This window comes from Sus scrofa, chromosome 13 (assembly GCF_000003025.6).
Source record: "Sus scrofa isolate TJ Tabasco breed Duroc chromosome 13, Sscrofa11.1, whole genome shotgun sequence".
Taxonomy (NCBI): domain Eukaryota; kingdom Metazoa; phylum Chordata; class Mammalia; order Artiodactyla; family Suidae; genus Sus; species Sus scrofa.
In genome coordinates, this window is record NC_010455.5 from 69038499 (window position 1) to 69060276 (window position 21778).

The following is a 21778-nucleotide window of genomic DNA, read 5'->3' on the forward strand; positions in this document are numbered from 1 at the left end:
TTACAGAATGGGGAAGAAGGCTCAGTCCCTTTTGCTACATTGTCTATAAAAGTCCACTGAGCATAGTAATGTTGATAAGTCAGTCTAGTTGAAGGGGAAGCTGACAACATTTTATACCCCGAACTTGAGTCCTTCTAACCTGACGTTTCCTTTTCTGTTCTTTAGGGAGAATCACCTTCTGTTGATTCTCTCAGGCAGACAGAATAAAGCTTCGAAATTAAGGATGCTAGGGCCAAAATGCAGACAGAAGATTCCATATCACTTTGGTTTCATTAATTAGGGGGTATTAAAAATAAATTAAGAAAACACAAGGGATTATTTATGACTCTCCTAATGATAGTCTTAACTTTTCTTAAAGACAATCCCAGCCCAAAGTCAATGGGTGAACATGTTGTTGGGGTGAAAGAAATCTCTATCCTTTCATGTTGGTTCATGGAAACAGCCTCCCCTTCTCCCTGCACACCCCTTTCCTCTCCAACCAAGCCAAGCCCATAAAGTGGTGGTGTGGGGGTGGCAGGACACCAAAAAGCAGCAGCAGCAGCCAGAGGAGGAAATGTAAGCTGCATCTCAAAACAAGGGCGTCAGAGGGTGGCATTTTACAGCAAGTCTTCCTTTACTCAAATTATGTCAAGACAAGAAGGAGCAGCACACTTAAATATCCACACATTTCTTCATTTAAAAACATCACTTCTTTATTTCAAAGGAAAAAATAAAAGACCCTCCCAACCCTTTCCAAAAAAACCCAATAATAATAATAACAATAATAAAAAATCCTATTAGAAACCATAAGGAAGCACTGAGAGTTTGAGTATTACATTCTTCAAGTATGCTGTTTGGATCTTGTTTTAAATGGTGACTATACACATATTTAAAAAAAAAACCATAAAAGTGCGGCCATGGGGTTTGTTTAAAATTAAGTATTTAGAGGGATACTTCAAAATACTGTAGTAGGACTGTGCAGTGATCCTTGGGCGTGATGCTCTCACTTTTATCCTAGCGAAGGTTAAGGGACCAGGTTCAAAAGCGATCATACTTCCAGGGTTGGCACAAGTGGCCAACTTGGGTGAAAAAGCCAGGGAGATCCATGTGTTCTTCCACGGACAAGGAAATCCACCCTGAATCCAGAAATTCAGACATGGAATGTGGTAGGACTTCACAGTAAAGTTAGTCTGGGAAGGGGAGAGGTGGTGAGCCCAGACAAGGCAGGGGGTTAGGTTTAACTGGTTTCCCTAGTCAGGTTTTCGCATCTTTTTAGTGGGTTTTAGTGCAGTCCTTCAAGCCACAATTTAGAATGCCCTTCAGTGTGCTCCAGATTGTTGGTTCATGTTAAAGGACTGTTTAAGATTTGCATCCCAAGGAAAATCATGCTACATAAAAATGATCCAAGATTTTTGCCCAAAAAACTTCTTGGATAAAATCTAAAAAATACTATTGCAATTGCGTCTTTTGAAGAAAAAAACATTATTCTAAATGTAAACAGATTCACTCAACTCTTTTGTTGTTGTAGAAAACTTCAGAGTAGGTAAGTTGCTGTCTAATTCTTCACTGCATGCACTCGCCAGAGGGTAAGGGAGCACTGCCTTCTTGTGCCAGCATCATCTCGGAGAGGAAAAGAACCGTTCTACATAGCTGAAGAGGGCATCCCAGTGCTTCCAGAGAAAGGCAATGAAAACCACAAGGAATAAAGTGCTGAACGTCCTGTTGCGAGTCTTCATGAGGGGAACCACACAGTTGGCGACTGTGGAGACGAAGACCAAAAGGACTGCCATGACCGCCAGGAGGATGTTGATGAGTTTGCCCAGAAGGTTCCGGGCAGTGGCATTCTCCAGCCCCTCCAGCTGTACCACCTGCTGCTGCTGCTGCTGCAGCTCCATCTTGGAGATGCGGGTCTGGCATGCCTCCAGGGCCTCCTGTGGGCCAGAATGGGGAGAGGTAAGCCTCTGTTCACAAGCACTGAGTAACTGACATGCCCCTTGGGCAAGCCGGATGCATCCTGAGCTATGCCAACGATTCCAAACATGCTGGAGTCCTGGAGAGGCCAGATGCATAACTCACTATTCAAGGGACTACGATTCCCCTAAACTGCCCACCACTGCATTCCTGTGCAGGGTTCACAGGATGCAGCTGCCACAATTAGTTTTGGTCTTGAACCTTTTTATAACCAGACCTCAAGTACATGATTTTCTCTCTTTTTTCATTTAAAAAATATTAATTTAAGTTGCACTGGATACACATACTTGTTCAACATAAAAAAAATTCAAACAGGACACACACTTTCTCTTGGTATTTTTCTTAATTACAATCCCTGCCCTTGAAATAACTCTGTCAGTTTGGTGTGTGTTCATCTTTTCACCCACGTTTAAGTCTATACACAAATGTCCCAAGGGATATGCTTGGAATTACTGTCAAATTTTCTACCTTAATACAAAGAGTACTGTACTATAGGAATGATCTACAGTGGGCCTTTTTTCCACTCAACTGTGGGTCCTGGTCCTGGAGCTCTCTCTCCATGGCGATGCGTAAGGCCACCTGGTTCTTTTTAACAGCCACCTAGCGTTTTGCAGTACGGTTATGTCACAGTTTATTCAGCCAGTTCCCTACTGGAGAGATTTAGGTTATTTCCAACTTTCCCACTTTACAACGGAGAGGTGAACATCTAGGGACATCTTTGTACCCACTATTTGGTGTTTTCAAGTTAAGTAACTCCCTGACAGCAGCAAAGAGGGCTCACTGCTCTATCTTCTTAGGAAGAGTTGATCTCTGGGAAGAGGACAGACACTATGCCCAAATACTTGACCAAACATTTCAAGTGATCTGCTTCCCTCAAGGCTAGAACATTCACTGATGAGTGCATATGAAATGTACCACGACATTCAGAGGACAGAACCTATTTCCTTAGCAATGGTCAGATTCCCTTCAAAGTTCAGCAGTGGTGGGAGCCCTGGGTTTTTCCGGCCTTGGCTTCAGTGGGTCTTGGTTTCCTGGGATTTGAGGTGAAGGCCAGGCAACTTCAGACTGAAGCTAAGCTAGAGAATGGACATACAACAGATACATCCCGGCCCAGAACGGTCTTAGGAAAAAAAAAACCTAAAATATAAGTAGAATTCTGGGGCCTGGAGAAGATGGCAGCAGGGTACGTGATCTAGACACTCCCTTGATTCTTTGAGGCTGCTGTAGTACAAGTTTCCTGGACTACTTCCCTTCTCTAAGACTAGCTTATTTCAAGATACTTTCATATGAACCACCAACTGCTTCCACAGCAATAAATACCTCCCAACTGAGATGAGAGAAAAGTTAAATATTCTATTTTCCCATACATTTCCCATACTGGAGGGCTATTAGCCTTAGTCTCATTGTTACTCTTGCAAACTGCATGGCAAAGCAGCTGTAAAAGGTTTGGAGTTGGCAGCTAGGACAAAAGCCCCTTTGCCACATAATAAGATAGCTAAGATGGCTACGAGACTTGTCAGAGCAGCTCCTGAAGCAGTAACCATCAGACGTAACACATGTGCTTTTCTATATACTGAGACTCCTGTCATCCTAAGAAACACTTCCCAAGAACCCAAGCAAGCGTACTACCTCCAAAGCAGAGACTTCTGAGAAATGAAATGCGCCTCCTCTGAAGGGCCGGTTTATCGCAGTTGGCATAAGCTTCTCCTGACACTCTGTCCTCCCCATCTTTTTTTTCCCCAAAACATTTTTTTTTTTAAAATTGTGGCAAAATAAGCCTAACATAAAATTACGATTTTAATAATTTAAATTTATCATTTTAATCCCTTTAAAAGTGTATAAATTCAGATGCACTTAGTAAATTCACAGTGTTGCACAACCATCACTACTATTAAATTCCAGAATACTTTCATCACTCCAAAAAAAAAAAGCCCTTCTCTGTAGCTGTCACTTCCCCTTCCTCTATCCCCTGGCAACCATGAATCTACTTTCTGTCCCTAAGGATTTGCTTATTCTGAGTTCCTGCTATAGTGCAGTGGGTTAAGGATCCAGCATTGCTGCAGCTGTGGTATAGGTCACAGCTATAGCTCAGGTTCAATCCCTGGGCTGGGAATTCCACATACTGTGGGTGCAGCAAAAAAAGAAAAAAAGAAAAAGAAAAGATTTGCCTATTCTGGACATTTCATATAAATAGAATCACAGAATACGTGGCCTTTTGTGACTGGCTTCTTTCACTGAGCATAATGCTTTCAAGATTTATCCATGTTGCAGCATGTGTCAGGACTTCATTCCTTTTTCTTAAAATTGTGGTAAAATACATATAACACGAAATTTACCATCTTAACCATTTTTAAGTGTACAGTACAGTGGTATTAAATACATTCATAATGTGCAACCATCACCACCTTCAGCTCCACAGCTCCTTTCATCTTGTAAAACTGAAACTCTGGATCCATTAAACAATAACCCCCCAAATGCCCCCTGCCCCTTAGACCTCAGAAACCACGGTTCTATATTCTATTAGCCTCTTGCTTTTACACCTGATCCTTCATGCCAACCTGGATGTCCCGGGCCCGTTCATACGACTGGTATGCAATCTTCTCTTCCATGCTGGCCAATTCCTGCTTCAAGTTCAAGATTTCGTTCTGGTGGAGCTCTGTTAGATCATTTAGTTGTTCTTCTAATCGTTCACATCTAAGAAGGGGGGAAAAGTGAAATTTTTTATGCATTCCTTATTTTTTCTAGTATTATTCACATTCAATCCCCCAAATCTATTCTGCAAAGGAAGAAAGTAAAAGCACAAAGAAACTGAGTGAGTGGCCTAAGGCATGCTAATAGGTACAGCTTAGTCCCTAGAGTGGACAGCTTGTCACAAGGCCATATCACAGCAGCAACACGGCTCTTGACATTCTTCTCAACACATGGTACTTGCAGCGATGCCACAGCCCTGGTTAGATTTGAGCATACCCACTGTAAACGAGGCAGTTCTCATTTTGCTCCGAGCAAAAACTAGAGTAACACTAAGCAGGTTTCACCAGAAGATAAACAGCACATAAATGGAAACTGATTATCTAGCAATCACCAGTAGCTTATTCTGACACTGGGCAAGTCACTTATCTGGATGTTTATGATTCAAAGCCCATCATCCTTATGGCCAAGTACAGAGTCTGGGACAGTATCAACAAATATTTAATGACACCCTGCTGTGTGCCCGAAATGTTCAAAGTACTGGGAATACTATGGTAAGCAAGACAGAATGCCTGCCCTCCTGAGGTTAGATTCTAAAGTGGAGGTGGAAGGCAGAAAAAACAGGACAACTGCAGGTATGGCTAAGTAAACCAGGAAAGTTCAGTAGGGGTATAAAGCAGAGTGCCTGGCGGCTGACTAAGCTGGAGTGGTCAGGGAAGGCCTCTTCCCCTTTCAGTCTCCTCAACAGTGAGAGCTGAAACATGGGTGATGAGGTGAACCAGCCATGTGAAGATGTGAGGGTGTCTATAAAGTTCTCAAGATAGAATCTGCTTGGCAAGTTTTAGGGACAGAAAGTAGGCCAGTGTGGCTGTAGCTGAGTAAAAAACAGGGAGAATGCAGAGAGAGAGGGCTCCTTGGGAGCAGGGATCATTCTGTTCATCTTATACCTCTAGCATTTAGAACTACATAGGAAAGGTTTACTCTGCATAAAGATGGGGCAGGGCATCCAAAGGTCAGTAGGATTGGGACAGTTTTAAAGGATGGGATCAGAGATTCCTGTTGGAGAAAGAACACAGGTAAAGGGCAGGAGGCAGAAATGCACAGGATAACTGGCATAGTGGCTCTAAGGCAGAGAAAAAAAACGGAATCTTCCCTTAAAAGGTATGCAGAGGAGTGGGGGTTCTGGACTAGGCAGCGCAAGGGCCCAAAGCAGACTGCTGAAGGAGACGGTGACATGAGGAATAGAGTGCTTTAAGAAAATGGGTTGTCTGGTAGTGGTGAAGCCTGGGGCAGGTTGTGGGTGGAGTCTGAGGAACCAAAAGGAGGGCTAAGTAAGCAGAACAAATGTTGAAGACTACACATTTAAAATCTTGGAAAAGGAAGAAGAAACACAGCTCTAGCTCATGGTAACTAGAATGGACGCCTCTCACTCAGACAGAGGGTGCCTTCCAAAGGAGAAGATACAGTCAGGGCTCTGCATCCTGCAGGTTCCACCAACTGCAGATGAAAATATCTAGGAAAAAAAAAAAACCTACAATGTGCCAAAACTTAATATTTGAATTGCTGTGCACCAGCAACTAATTACCCATCATTTACATTGTATTCAGCATTATATGAACTCTAGCATGATTTTAAGCACATGGGAGGGTGTGCACAGGGTAATATAAGGGACTAGAGCATCTGCAAACTTTGGTGTCTGTGGGGATCAGGTGGAGGAATGCGTGTCCTGTAACCCACTCCCGCAGATGCTACAATGAGTGCTACTCAGGCAACAACACCAGCATGTGAGTCTTAGTAGACTTTGTATTGGAAAAATAAAACGTTAGAACGAACTCAAACATTTTTAAAACTACCCCCCCACTTTCCTCTTTTTAACCACATGTACAGTACACAAACTTTTAAGGAATACATGGAAGTTCTCTGTTCAAGGTAACTTCCATCTGGTGGTATCATCAATATTCTTGCTTCTAATAATTATACAATAATTATACCCGAAACTCCATTCCTTTTCTATGAAATGAGGATTGGGGAAAAAAAGGCACAGCTGACCCTTTTTACTACATTAATGCATCCTAGTTCTTCTCTGTCCTTGATAGGCATCTCTGTCTCACTTTCTTTCCCACTGAACCCTGTCACTAAAGTGACTGACAACTGATGAGGAAGGTCTCCCTTTTTGCCTGTAACGAGGCCAATGTTCTCTGTGACTCTGCTGCCTTTTCACCTTAACTGCTGCCTTAGGCATGTGCTCAGAAACAGGTGCCGCCTCTGGAGCTGATTTCCTACCATATTTTGAATTCACCAAATGCCACAAGATTATGTTAACAATATTACCTTTTTATGATTGTCCTATTAAGCCCACTGTTTGTGGGGTTTTTAGTGTGATGATTTCATTTTTCTCTCTCCTCACCACAGAAAGGCTAGAGACTTTTTAAGAGGGGTGTTCCACTGTGTTTGTGTCCCTTGGATTTTAAGGAATGGGCTGGGCCTGGCAGCAAATAATTCTCCTAAGCTAAGTTTGGTGTGGGGTGGCAGGTAGTAGTGGCAAGCAGCCTGCATGCTAATGAAAGCAGACCCAGGTGACATTGCTGGCATGTGTTCCATAGGATACCACCTCCACCTCTTCGCCCACAAGTTATTTAGTCTTTCAGGCCTTTCAGGATGTTGGAGAATCTTATTCGATATTAAACATAGCTCACGAATACCATCAGGACAGATTAAAAAGTAAAAGCAGCAACTACCATTTATTCAGTGCCTACTATGCAATTAACTCTACAACCCCAAGAAGGCAGTAGGTATTATATTCATTTTACAGATGAGGATGCTGAAGCTCAGAGAGGTGAAGAGGCTTGCCTAAGAGCACAACGAAATAAGTAGGGGAGCAGGATTTAAATCCAGGTTGGTTTGACTTTAAAACCAAAGTTCTTAATCTCTATGCTTTGATGCTGCTTTGAAACTACTCAAGAAGCCCAGATAAGCTAATTTCCTTCGAAAGTAAGAAATGTGAGTCAGGTCTAAAGCTGATCCAAATCACAGAGCTAAAGGAGCCTGGATGGGTACTACAGTGACGTGATGGTTTGAAGCTTTATGTCAAGGTGGAGTCAATGAGAAAAGGACCCAGAATAAGAAAGAAGGTAATAACAAATGTTGGCAGGATATGGAGGAATCTGAACCCTAGTATACTGCTGGTGGGTCTGCAACATTGTGCAACTGCTTTGGAAAACAGTATGGCAGCCCCTCAAAAAGCTAAAGTTACCATATGCCCCAGAAATCCCACTCCAGGTATACACTTATTTCCACTCAAAGACTTATTTCCACTCAAAACTTGTACACCAATGTTCACAGCAGCATTATTCATAACAGCCCCAAAGTGGAAACAACTCAATGTCGATCAACTGATGAAGAGATATATAAAATGTGGTCTATTCACACAATGAAGTATTATTTGGAAAGAAAAAGAAATGAAGTAATGACATGTGCTACAATATGGATGAGCCCTGAAAATATTATGCTTAATGAAGATTGCCAGTAAAAAAGAACTGTAAATTGTATGATTCCATTTCCAGGTATACGAAATGTTCAAAACAGACAAGTCTATAGAGACAGAAAGATTAATGGTTGTCAGGGACTGCGGCAGGGTGGAGAAGATTGGAGAGTGATGACAATGTCCTATATTGATTATGGCGACAGTTGCCTATCTGTAAAGATAATAAAACTATTTGCATACTTTAAATAGGTGAATTGTATTATCTACGAATTAAATCTCAATAAAGTTGTTAAAAAAGACTATAGATGTCTGGAATTTAAAATGCATCCAAAAATAGGTACAACCACTATGGAAAACAGTATAGAGGTACCTCAGAAAACTAAATCTAGAACTACCGTATGACCCAGCAATCCCACTCTTAGGTATATATCCAGGCAAAACTTTCCTTGAAAATGACACATGCACCCATATGTTCATTGCAGCACTATTCACAATAGCCAAGACAAGGAAACAACCTAAATGCCCACTGACGAATGCATTCAGAAGATGTGGTACATATATACAATGGAATACTACTCAGCCATAAAAAGAACAAAATAATGCCATTTGTAGCAATATGGATAGAATTAGAGACTCTCACACTAAGTGAAGTAAGTCAAAAAAAGAAAGACAAATACCATATGATATGACTTATACCTGGAATCTTATACAGCACAAATAAACATTTCCACAGAAAAGAAACTCATGGACTTGGAGAAGAGACTTGTGGTTGCCAAGGGGGAGGAGAAGGAATTGGGGTAGACTGGGAATATAGGGTTAATAGATGCAAACTATTGCCTTTGGAATGGATAAGCAATGATAGATACCCTGTTGTATAGTCCTGGAAACTATATCTAGTCACTTAATGATGAAGCATGATGGAGGCTAATGTGAGAAAAAGAATGTATACATGTATGTGTGACTGGGTCACTTTGCTGTCCAGTAGAAAACTGACAGAACACTATAAACCAACTACAATGGAAAAAATAAAAATTTAAAAAATACATCCAGGAGTTCCCATTGTGGCGCAGTGGAAATGAATCCGACTAGGAACCATGAGGCCTCGCTCAGTGGGTTAAGGATCAGGTGTTGCCGTGAGCTGTGGTGTAGGTTACAGACACGGCTCGGATCTGGTGTTGCTGTGGCGTAGGATGGTGGCTACAGCTCTGATTAGACCCCTAGCCTGGGAAACTCCATATGCTGAGAGTGCAGCCCTCAAAAGCCAAAAAGCCAAAAAAAAGCATCCAAAAATACAACAGATAAAGGAGGGATAGGTGGAAAGATACACAATAAGATGTCACAATGAAATCTAGCATCTAAGAGGTGGGTACATGGGTGTTCACTGTACAATTTTTTTCAAGTCTGCAGTGTGTTTGAAAGTTTTATAATAAACAGTGGGAAAAATGATTAAAGGTGTGACACCCAGGAGCACGTGGGTTTGAGCCCTGGTTCTACCTCTCTAAGTTGCATGGTCTTAGGTTAGCTCACTTTGCACAGCAAGGTCCTTCATCTACAAACTGAGGGTAATAGTCTCTATCTTGTGTATTCATTTGAGCACACAAGACGTGTTAAAAAATGTCTGTTTTTCTCCTTTTCATCTTCACAGTCTACCAAGGAACACATGGGCCTTTCTGAAAATGTTTCTACTTCATAATGAAAAAGGTTTTGCATGAATACATGCTCCCTGAAAGGAATTCAAGGGCAATTTGAAAACCTTTTAAACTAATCAAATATTTCCTGTGATTCATGGCCTCAGTCTCATTTTAGGCTCATCAGCAGTCCACATCACTGAGCTAATTACAAAATAAGTACAAGTAGCTCACACCCTATTTTACATGTCTCTAAGATTATCACTATTACATGCACTTCCTTAACCCTTTGAATTTTTAAAAATCGGTTACGTTACGAAGAGAAATACACCACAAATATTTAAAATATTATTTGAAAGATAAAAATAAGTGCCCTGACTAAAAAGAATCTTAAATTCTAGGGACTAGAAAAAGTCTAGTTAAATTTCTTTCAATCAAGAAACTATTTCTACAACATCCCTGACAAGCAATCTCTCCCTGAACACTTCCAAGTGGCAGAGTCTCTTTTTTTCTTTTTATTTAAATTTTATGGCTGCACCTGTGGCATATGGAAGTTCCCAGTCCAGGGACCGAATCTGAGATGCAGCAGGGTGATAAAAGATTTCGTTGTATATTATAAAAGGCTGGGTGAGAAGAAGAAAGGACCATGAGAACCATCCTGCCCCTGTGAATTATCTTTGTGGTAGGAAGTCCATGTTGGGGGATGAAGGGATGTGGACCTATCTTTGCCAGTTTTGCCAGGGCTCAGGGAGATTCATACACATACATTTAGTTGAAAAGCAAAATTGCATTTGTGTTTTATTTATCCTAGTGTTCCCATAAGCATCCATCAGTTTAAGTGGACAGGAATAAAGTGAACAGAAACTTGCCAGGTGACACATGACAGGTAGATAAGAGTACAAGATATGTTTTCCCTTTGATTTTTAACACTTCAATGTTCCTTTAAAATGCAACCCTTGAAGTCTATATTCTCCCCCAGAATTTTAGATCCAAATTGATGCAGACATTAAGAATTTTCAATATAGAGGTTCCCATTGTGACTCAGTGGGTTAAGAACCTGACACAGTGTCTGTGAGGATGCAGGTTCAATTCCTGACCTTGCTTAGTGGGTTAAAGTCCTGGTATTGCTGTGAGCTTCGGTGTAGGTCACAGATGCTGTTTGGATCTGGTGTTGCTGTGGCAAAGGCTGGCAGCTGCAGCTCCAATTTGACCCCTAGCCCAGGAACTTCCATGTGCTGCAGGTGTGGCCGTTAAAAAAAAGGAAAAAAAAAATTTTTTCTATATATATAATTTTAAGCCCCCACTTAATCAGATTTGCCAACATGCTTTATTGATTTATTTCACCCACCGTTTGATCCATTTTTTTCTTCTTGAAGTATATCCTTTATTATTTCTTTCAGCAAGGTTTCATGAGAGGCAATTTTCCTCCACACGTCTGAAAGTGTCTTGACTTCATCCTCTTTCTTGAATGACAAATCAGGTGGACAGAACAGCCTACATTTACTCTTCCCTAGCACTTGGAAGGTAGAATTCTGTTGTCCACTGATGGTATAATCTCTCATTTGTTCGGTCTGTTCCACAATGCGTTTCTTTCATCAAATCGATTTCCTTGTGACATCTGCAACTTCTGTTTGAGAGTATTTTATGACTTCTCTCCTGCATGTATCTTGTTTGGGTTACTTTTTGGGCTGTTTCACAGCTTTGGGTCGTGTGATAAGACATGTTTTGGATACTTGCGCTTATGAACAGCTAAGATGATTTATAACACCACAGGTTACCCCTCAGATTTTTTTTTTTTTTGGTCTTTTTAGGGCTGCACCTGCAGCATATGGAGGTTCCCAGGCTAGGGGTCCAATCAGAGCTACATCTGACGGTCTATACCACAGCCACAGCAATGCAGGTTCTGAGCCGAATCTGTGACCTACACCACAGCTCATGGCAACACTGGATCCTTAACCCACTGGGCGAGGCCAGAGATTGAACCCTCATCCTCATGGATGCTAGTCAGGTTCATTAACTGCTGAGCCACAAAGGGAACTCCTGCCCCTCAGATTTTTTATTTGCAGAAGAGGAAATTCTATAATTATGTAACACTGTATATGAATATGTGATACTACATATGAATCAGAGAGTACTTGCAAAAGTCCCAGGTACTTGTTTCTAATACTCTTGAAGCTTACAAACCACTGTTCATCATATCATGCTCACTGGAAACATGTCAAAGTTAAAGGCTCTCCATCTTCACTGCTTCTGCTTTGCAGCAGCTTTTCACTTGGAAATGTCTTCATGCTGTTTTATGCAGTTGGTACCAGCTGATGTATCTACTCAGTCCAGGTTTTGGATTCAGTCCTGGCTCTGCAACACACTGGTGTGAGTAACCTTGTTCCTCTGTTAAGAAGAAATCTTTCTGCTCCAAAGGGCAACTGTGAAGACTCAATAGGAGAGAGATGTAGAATGCCTGGCACAAAAAAGGTACTTGGTGGGAGAGATGTACCACAAGTGTACATTCGGTTTTGTTTTTCTATTCTCTGATTTTCTGAGTTCTAACAATCCTTAGTGAGGTGGTTCAAAAGAATTGTTTGCTGACTGCCAATTGATCACAAGTACGTGGCTCCATTGTTCAAAGCTTCCTACTTTTGTCTTTTTTTCTTTTTAGGGCCATACCTGTGGCATATGGAAGTTCCCAGGCTAGGGGTCCAATCAGAGCTACAGCTGCCAGCCTACACCACAGCCATAGCAATGCGGGATCCCAGCCGCATCTGTGACCTAGGCTGAAGCTAGCAGCAATCTTTAACCCACTGAGCAAGGCCAGGGATTGAGCCTGCATCCTCATGAATATTAGTCAGGTTCTTAATCCAGTGAGCCACAACAGGAACTCCCCACAGCTTCCTACTTCTGATTTCTTTTCTAACCCTCCATTTCTTCACTTATCTCCACATTCCCAATTTTATATATTCTGGAATTTTCACTTTTTCCAGTATATTCATGTTGTTTTCCCTATGACATTGCATAAATGGGTTTACTGGGCATACATTCTGTCCTTCTTAGCTGGGCATGAGCCTCTTAACTCTTATTTCCTCATCAAGAGGGCCAGCACAAGCATATAAATGGGCCCCTGCAATTCCCTGGCTCAGGTCTGCCAGATAATTCAATGACTTCCATGCACTGGACTGTTCCAAGCAGTCCTTTAAATTGATAAAACTCTCCTATCTACCTTCCTTGTTTTGTATGTGTATGAGGGAAAGTCTCTTAAGAAAATCTTATCTGATATTTGCAAATTTCCAGAAAGTGCTGAGTATAAAGTGCAATCCTTACCATGGATTACCATGCCCTTGCATAAAAATGAAGTCTTTTAGAAGTTGAAGAATTTACTCACAGTTACATGGAAATTAACAGCAAGATCTCAAGATCTGAGTCTTCCTAAATGGGAAAATACAACTATTGTTCCCAGAGACAGCACTTTATTAGTAAGTAGTCAGACAGCAAAGTAGCTTTTGGGTAAGTAGAATGAGCTGCATTTCCCCACAGATGAAACACAAACAGGTAAGGAGACTTGCCAAGGTGATACAAAGCTGTAGAACTCAGGGCTGAAGCAAAACTCACAAAGGGTCCAGTTGAAACAGCCCCATTAATTCATCTACTAATAACCAATAGCATTTGTTTCCCTCTTCAAGTCAGAAGAATTACCTGGAGAATGATGACTTTCTGAAAGAACAGAAAAGTTGCAGCTGTTATTTTGTAGTTGAAATTCTATTACGCTCACACTAATAGTTGTGTTTGCGTTACCATAGTAAGCACTTCCAATCTACAGGAAACATCAGGGAGGAAACTGAGAAAGCCATAAACTTTGAGGCTTTTGCAAAATATGATGAACAAAGAGGTTGGCAAGACGCCCCTGGTGTCCTGCAGTGGAGGTCCTCTGGGTTGCCTCAGTGCCCTGAAAGAATGGTACTGGCTCACCATTATTAAAACACTTGTCCTAATTTGTTCACCTAGGTCATGAAAGCTCTTTTCACAGTCTCACAACCTGCAAATTGAAAGCACAAACCTGACTGTGTTTAGGAATACCTGGTCAAACATTTTATCAGTGCCATCAGCCTCTGTGTAGCTTACATAATCCACATGTGCAATAATAGTATGCCAACAGGCTAACGCAAAGAGCCCAGTAAAAATGAAATGGTGTTACTCTGAGTGGAAGAATGTAAGTGTGGGGAATTTAGGGTTTGATGTAATCTACTTAGTCATTGTAATCATCAGAACATCAGAATACTAGCACCACAAATAACAATAGCTACCTGCCCACTATGTCTTTTTACGGGTAGCATCTGTAGCAATCTCATGAAGACATTTCTACGTTAATCCTCACCTCCTCCCTCCCTGGGAGGTACTTCCATTTATAACTAAGAAATGGGAGGAGTTCTCGCTATGGTGCAACAGGTTGGCAGTGTCTTGCCACGCGGGTTTGATCTCCAGCCCAACACAATGGGTTAGGGATCCGGCACTGCAGCAGCTTAGTTCGAGGCTACAGCTTTGATCTGAACCCTGACTGGGAACTCCATTATGTCGGGGGTGCCCCCCCCGAAAAAGGGAAAAGAAATGGGAAACTGAGAAAAATGCTGTAATTTTCCCCTGCTGGTAAGGTGTAGGGAGGATCTGAACTGCTTGATTCAGCCTTCTTGATTTTTATATTTGTTTTATTATTGTCTTTTTATAAAACCATTCCCCCCATACTATTAGACAAACTCAAAATGTGAACAATGAAAGGAAGAGAAACACTTTCCACACCTCTGTTATTAACATTATAAACTCTTGTGCTTACTTTACTTGCTACTGTTTACTTCCAAGCTGACTCCTAAAATGGAGAAGCCAGGCACCCAGAATTCATAGAAAGAGCACTTCTAGTTTCTCATTAAATATTAACACCAAACTAGGAGGGAAGAAAGGTAAAGTAAATTGTGTACAGCCTTTCACATGTGACTTTTGTTAAAACTAAGAACTCCTTGGAGTTCCCCTTGTGGCGCAGCAGAAACAAACCTGACTTGTATCCAGGAGGATGTGGGTTGGATCCCTAGCCTTGCTCAGTAGGTCAGGGATCTGGCGTTGCCGAGAGCTGTTGTGTAGGTTGCAGATGGGGCTCAGATCCTATGCTGCCGTGGCTGTGGTGTAGGCTGGCAGTTGTAGCTCCGATTCTACCCTAGCCTGGGAACTTTTATATGCCCAAAAAAAAAAAAAAAAAAAAGAGCTCCTTGTAAGTGATTTTAACCCCTTTTTATGACACTAATAAAAAACTCTCTGGACATGAAGTGGGGAGTGGTTCTTGTTCCTATAAGTAAATGATTTTGACTGGCACATGCTTTTCATGTGATTCCATCTAGTATACAAAGAAGCATGAGATTAATAACTCATTTAGAAACTTTTTACTTAAAAATCTTTCCTGAATCATTATAACTCAAAGGGAATGTAGACAGCTAATATGATTTGAGTTTAACTATCAGTAAACAGACATCCTGAACATTATAAGATCTTTTTAAAAAAAGTAGGTCAGGGAGTTCCCTGGTGGCTCAGCAGGTTAAGGATCCAGCACTGTCACTGTTGTGGCTCAGGTCACTGCTGTGGCCTGGGTTTGGTCCCTGACCCAAGAACTGCTGCATGGGTGTGGCCAACAAAAAAAAGTAGGTTATATCATATTTGGGCAGGTGAAATTCTTCCCCCAAAGAATTATTAAAACACATCTAGGACGTTCCCCTGGGTGCAGAGGGTTTAGGATCTGTTGTTGCCACAGCTGTGGCACAGGTTGCAACTATGAAGGCCAAAAAAAAAAAAAAAATCTAGATTTTATTGTACGCTTACAATTCATAAATGAATATTGGTCTTGGAAAATGGAAATTACAAATGGTCTTGGAAACTGGTCCAATTTCATACACTGGATTGATCAACACAGTAGTCACGGTCCCAGATCAAAGACAAGTCAGGGCCCTTTTGGGGCAAATTCCTGATGAATGAGAAACTTTGGTGAGTGCACAGGTTGGGAATGCTTAATATAATGCATCACTCTTTGGTGTGGCTCAAAGTTGGAAAGCTGGTGGTTCTTCCTTAGTTGGGCAATAGTTTACTAGGACAGGAGGGCTAGGGAATCTTGTAGAACAGGTACTGAGAGAAACAGGAAGAACTACGTTCCAGGGCTGAAAACCAACAGGCAACTATGAAAGCAGACTACTGCATTATTTCCAAATGCATACAAGAGACCTGAGGTAGTTTCTGCCAGTGTTGGACCAGAATGGACATACAGGCTGGTTAGGAGATATGACATGTAATGGGAGCTGGAATATATTTCTAGCTGAATTGGGGAAAAGCAAGTGGATCTTCCCTCCTTATCTTTTGTCACCTCATTTCTGCTGAAGCCCCAAAAGCAGCTGGGAAACACTGAACTAGCCTTCAGCTGAACAGGAAAATGCACAAAATCATTCGCCAGTTAGCAAGCAATCCCCACACTTTCAGGACAGGCCCTGCCTTATTTTAAAGACAATAAAGCAGCAGATGCCTAAAGGATACAGAGAAGAAATAAAAGCTACAGGGGCTTTCTGAGCAATCTGGAGATTTAATAGTATGTCATTTAATAATCTCAACAACCCTGTACAACAGGTATCATTTACCTTGTTTTTATAGAGGAAACTAAGGCTCAGATGAGGTGCAGGTCACATAGCCAGTAAGCGTCAGAACTGGCAAGCAAATTCAGCCTTGTCCAACCTCAATTAAATAAGTAATTAATTTATTTGTTTTCCCTCTCTTCCTTTGCCCTTCCTCCCTCCTTCCTCCCCTTTTCCCTCCATTACCAGGAAGAGTCCATCTATACAGAAGGCCTCTTTAATGGAAGGTAATCTTCTAATGAAGCACCATTTATAAGCACCTCTCAATTGGGCTTTTTTTTCCTCTTAAAAAGTAAGAACTGGGAGCTTGGGCTTATCAGACACAACTTAGAATAGATTTACGAGGAGATCCTGCTGAGTAGCATTGAGAACTTTGTCTAGATACTCATGTTGCAACAGAAGAAAGGCTGGGGGAAAAATGTAATTGTAATGTATACATGTAAGGATAACCTGACCCCCTTGCTGTACAGTGGGAAAATAAAAAAAATTATAAAAAAAAAATTAAGAACTGGGACTTCTCCTTTTGGCTCAACAGTAATGAACCCGACTAATATCCATGAGGACACTGGTTCCATCCCTGGTCCTGCTCAGCGGGTTAGGGATCTGGTGTTGCCATGAGCTATGGTGTAGGTCACAGAGGTGGCTGAGATCCCATATTGCTGTGGCTGCGGGGCAGGCCAGCAGCTGCAGCTCCATTTCAACCCCTACCCTACCCTAGGAACTTCCATATGCTGTAGGTGCAGCAAGACAAGACCCAAAAAAAAGAAAAAAAAAAAAAAAGGAATTAATCTGATTCAATGTTCTCATATCCTCTGGAGACTTTCAGATCAATTTACAGTTGAAAAACAGGTCTAACACGTGGAACACGGGGCTAAAACAGCTTTATCTGGCTATATCTCTGTCTTATGTACAAAGATAGAAAAGTAAACCCATACTTAAACAACGATATCTTTCGTTAGAACTCCAATGGCCTGGACCTAACTGGGTTAGCTGAGCTACTCTACTGCATGTGATGACTGCTCTTGGTGACTGCCTCCTGCTGTATTTTTACTCTTATGACTCAGTGCAATTTAAAATATCCCTGGGCTTCATACAGTTTCAGAAGCTGATTTCCAAAGAATAGTAATCCTCTTAAAATAGAAGTTTTCAAAATGGCATTACTGCCCATCAACACCAGGGGGTTTTTGGCCTGTCCCACATGACCCTGCTTTACACAGGCAGTAGCTGAGTAAAATCCTGGCACAGATTCCCTAAGGGAAAAACCACAAAGGAACTTGCAGAACCATGGCTGAAATGTTTTCCTAATTATCTCCTATTTTAAATGCATTTTGTCACAGCCGGACTTCTCCTAAGATAGCTCAATATAGTATACCCATTTGGGGAACAGGACTAACCCTCCAGCTTTTAGCAGCAAATTAAATGTTTGTTAAACCATTTGATTGTGCGACCCGACAAAAGTCCCTTTATCTTTCTGGGCCTCAGTACACTCATCTGTAGATGAGATAAAACTAGATCTCTACCAGCCCCTTCTATCTCTTGAAATACTAAGTGAACCCAGTTGCCACTAACAAATCTGTAGTAATAATCTAAACAGTATGAAGAGCAAGCTAAAGAAGAAGAAGCTAAAGTCAGCATAGACCCATCACTAAAAGAAATGTCTAATTCTTGTCTTTTTAAACATTTTGGCCACACCTGCAGCATGTGGAAGTTCCTGGGCCAGAGATCGAACTCATACCACAGCAGTGACCCAAGCCACTGTGGTGACGCTGTTCCTTAACCTGCTGTGCCACAAAAGACTTCCTCTAATCTTGTCTCTTACCTTCTCAAATATATGACCCCACTCATAGCTGAGAGTCCAATGCAAAGCACAAAGACTGAACACGCAGTTACTGGTCAAAGGTTGAGGTGGAGTTCAGATCCAAGCTCTGCTACAATGACTTTCTGGGCTGAGTGCATGTGGGTGCTGAAGAAACACTCTTTAGTCACGGCACGTAAGTGGAGAGAGACACTGTCCTCTACATGTTTCTGAATGTTTCTGACTGTTCCGAAGTAGATAGTCTTGGGGAAAACTCTTTACCTGGTGCTAGTCACTGCGGTGGAGACCAATGGGAAGCACATTGAGTGACACTATTGAGACGGGACTCTGAAACGGGGGAAATCAGGATGGGATGGAGGTTTCCCTAAGCAGATGTGCCCTAAATCTACACTGCTGTACCAGCTTGTGAAAACTTTCCAGACTTGCACATTCACAGAATTTTACAGAATGTTAAAAATAGGGATAACCAAAAGAGTAATACACATTTTGACCTGAAAAAGCCCAATACTCATTGCTAATGAAGTCAGAGCTCCTTAGAACTAGACTATTGACTAGTCTTTCAATCATACAGATTTGAGGACTGAATTTGGAAAAAAACCTGTCCTAGTATGAAAAGAACATAGGCTTCAGAGTCAGATAAAACTGGGGTTGATTCCTGGCTCTATCACTTAGAGTAACCTTTGGCAAAATTTAAAACCTCACTGGGCCTCAATCTCTCAGCAGAAGATTGATGGTAAAATGCGGTAATATAATCTACCTGCAGGGCCACTGTGAGGATTAGCAAATATACATGCAGTACTTAGCACTATGTACAGTCAAAGGAATTCAGCAAATGCTGCTGGTGGTAGTGTCCTCCTCCTCACTTAAATAACAAGCCACAACACTGTGCATGGCCTCCTTCCTGTCGACTCAGATATTAGTAAAATGAATTAAAGCAGAGAAAATAAGCAGAAGTGTGTCTAGAGCAGTCATGTACACATTAACTGGTTTCTTGGTCACAGAAGAGTCCCTTAGGTCCATTCTTAGCCCACTTTCTTCCTAGACAAAAAGTCAAGCCTGTAACAGAGTAAACATAGAAATTTTGTAAAGAGGAGTTCCCTGGTGACTCAGTGAGTTAAGGATCTGGCCTTATCACTGCAGCTGCTTGACATGGCTAAGGTGTGTGTTAGATCCCTGGTCTGGGAACTTCTGCATGCTGTGGGTACAGTTCCCCTGCCCCAAAAGAAATTAGTAAAGAGAAACTGCTGCAGGCAGCTCACTAACATTGTGGAGAACATGTGGAAAGAAGAAAGAACAAACTAAAAAGGCAGATAAAGGAAATTTTAAAAGCAAGATGCCCAGGACCATGCAGAGACATGTAAGCTTACACTCTCACTACCCTGAGAGTAAAACTCTAAGCTAGAATAGTATGGTTTTAAGCTATTTCCAAACATGTTAGGGTCAATGTACTACTCTATTAAAAGAAGATACAGAAATTCTGCAAGAATGCTTAAAATGTGAAAAGTTTTGGTGCTTCAAAAAATAAACTATAGGAATTCCCGAGGTAGTGCAACAGGATCGGTGGTGTATTTGCAGCGCCAGGATGCAGGTTTCAGCCCCGATCCAGTAAAGTGGGTTAAAGGACTTGGTGTTGTTACAGCTGTGGCATGGGTCACAGCTGCAGCTCAGATCTGATCCCTGGCCCCAGAACCCCATATGCCATGGGGAGGTCAAAAAAGAAAAAAAACATCATTCACTTACTACCAGGAATCCAAAGTGCAATGAAAGAAATGCACTTCTCCTTATGTCGTAAGTGGCTAGGACTTGACTCTTATAATGAAGTGATAATGAGGAGCTAAAGTTCTGTCCAGTCTGTCAATTATTGTATTTAATTAATTAATTAACTAGGGCTGCACCTGCAGCATATGGAAATTCCCAGTATACAGGTCCAATTGGAGCTGCAGCTGCCAGCCTATGCCATGCCCACAGCAACACCAGATCCAAGCATCTCTGTGACCTACACTGCAGCTCACGTCAGTTCTGGATCCTTAACCCACTGAGTGAAGCCAGGGATCAAACCTACATCCTCATGGATACTAGATGGGTTTGTTTCCGCTGAGACACAATGGGAACTTAAAACAATTATTTTATTTTATTTATTTTATTTATTTATTTTTTTGTCTTTTTTAATATTTCTTGGGCCGCTCCCGCGGCATATGGAGGTTCCCAGGCTAGGGGTCCAATCGGAGCTGTAGCCAGCGGCCTACGCCAGAGCCGCAGCAACACGGGATCCGAGCCGCGTCTGCAACCTACACCACAGCTCACGGCAATGCAGATCGTTAACCCACTGTGCAAGGGTAGGGACCGAACCCGCAACCTCATGGTTCCTACTCGGATTTGTTAACCACTGCGCCACAACGGGAACTCCAAAACAATTATTTTAAATGAACGCAAGAGGGGCTTCGGAGACCTGTTTTCCTAATTGATTTTCTCACAATGGCCTACATCTGACTTGAAGACATAATAAACTCTATATGAATTTTAAACTCTGGAGGAATTTAAAAACTAGAATGTTTTGTTACATTTTCAAAATAAAGAGGTCAAAGCAGGCAGTTGTTTTTCTGAGCAACTGACTGGAACACCCAGGTCTCCATGTTCAGAGGGGTATGTTTTAATAGCAGCAGTAGCAGCTGCTACCTAACATCAATCAAACACTATGGGACCAGATGCTGAGCTATGTGCTTTACATAAATCAGTTCACTTAAATGGCATGATAACCTTATGAAGGACTACTATTGTCCTATGTTAGAGGTGCAGAAACCAAGACTTAGGGAATTTAAGAATCTTGCCCAGTTTTCAAGATTAGTAAGTACAGCAGGACTAGAATTGGAACCTGGGAATTAGGTTTACCTTGGTACAAAGGACCGGGTGCTTTAGAGTCCATATGAGTATTTGTTAGATCACTCACTAGTTTAGATATTGTCTAAGTATATTAAAGAATATATTAAAAAAAAAAGAGCAGGCTCAGCAGGTTACAAACTCAACTAGTATCCATGAAGAGGCAGGTTCAATCCCTGGCCTCTCTCAGAGGGCTAAGAATCTGGCGTTGCTGTGAGCTATGGCATAGGTCATAGACGCAGCTTGGATCTGGCTTTGCTGTGGCTGTGGCATAGGCTGGCAGCCGCAGCTCTGATTCAACCCCCAGCCTGGGAACGTCCATATGCTGCAGGTGTGGTCCTAAAAAAAGCAAAAAAGGAATGTATCAAACACTAAAATAAGAATATTTGCTTTTAGAACTTCATTCCTCTTTCCTACATTTCTTTTTCTTCTCCCTTAAAGTCTTAAGTCAGAATTGAAGGACAGAAGAGCAAAGATAAGAGGTAGGACTGAATGACTGATGAGCATTTTCATTATCTGGGAAGAGCTTGCTGCTGTTAACTCCTCTCAGAGCTAACTGATACATATGAACAATTTATTTCAGGCGCTGGGATTATCTCATAAAAGCAAACTTTTGTTTATTTTTTACAAGAGGTAAAGTAAAGAGACCTTAAGAGACTGTCTGTTGAAACTTTGATATTGTGGTAGA

At 41.6% G+C, this 21778-nt stretch overlaps 1 protein-coding gene across 1 annotated transcript in view; it reads right to left on the reverse strand.

The window, feature by feature from the left end:
- The window catches only part of TMCC1 (transmembrane and coiled-coil domain family 1), a gene marked incomplete at its 5' end in the record, with an annotated part of 184634 nt that continues 163530 nt past the window's right edge, over positions 675–21778 (reverse strand). Inside the window, 2 exon segments of the mRNA NM_001258443.1 lie at positions 675–1910; positions 4509–4644. Of these exon segments, the coding sequence (NP_001245372.1) occupies positions 1596–1910; positions 4509–4644 (451 nt within the window). The 3' untranslated portion in view covers positions 675–1595.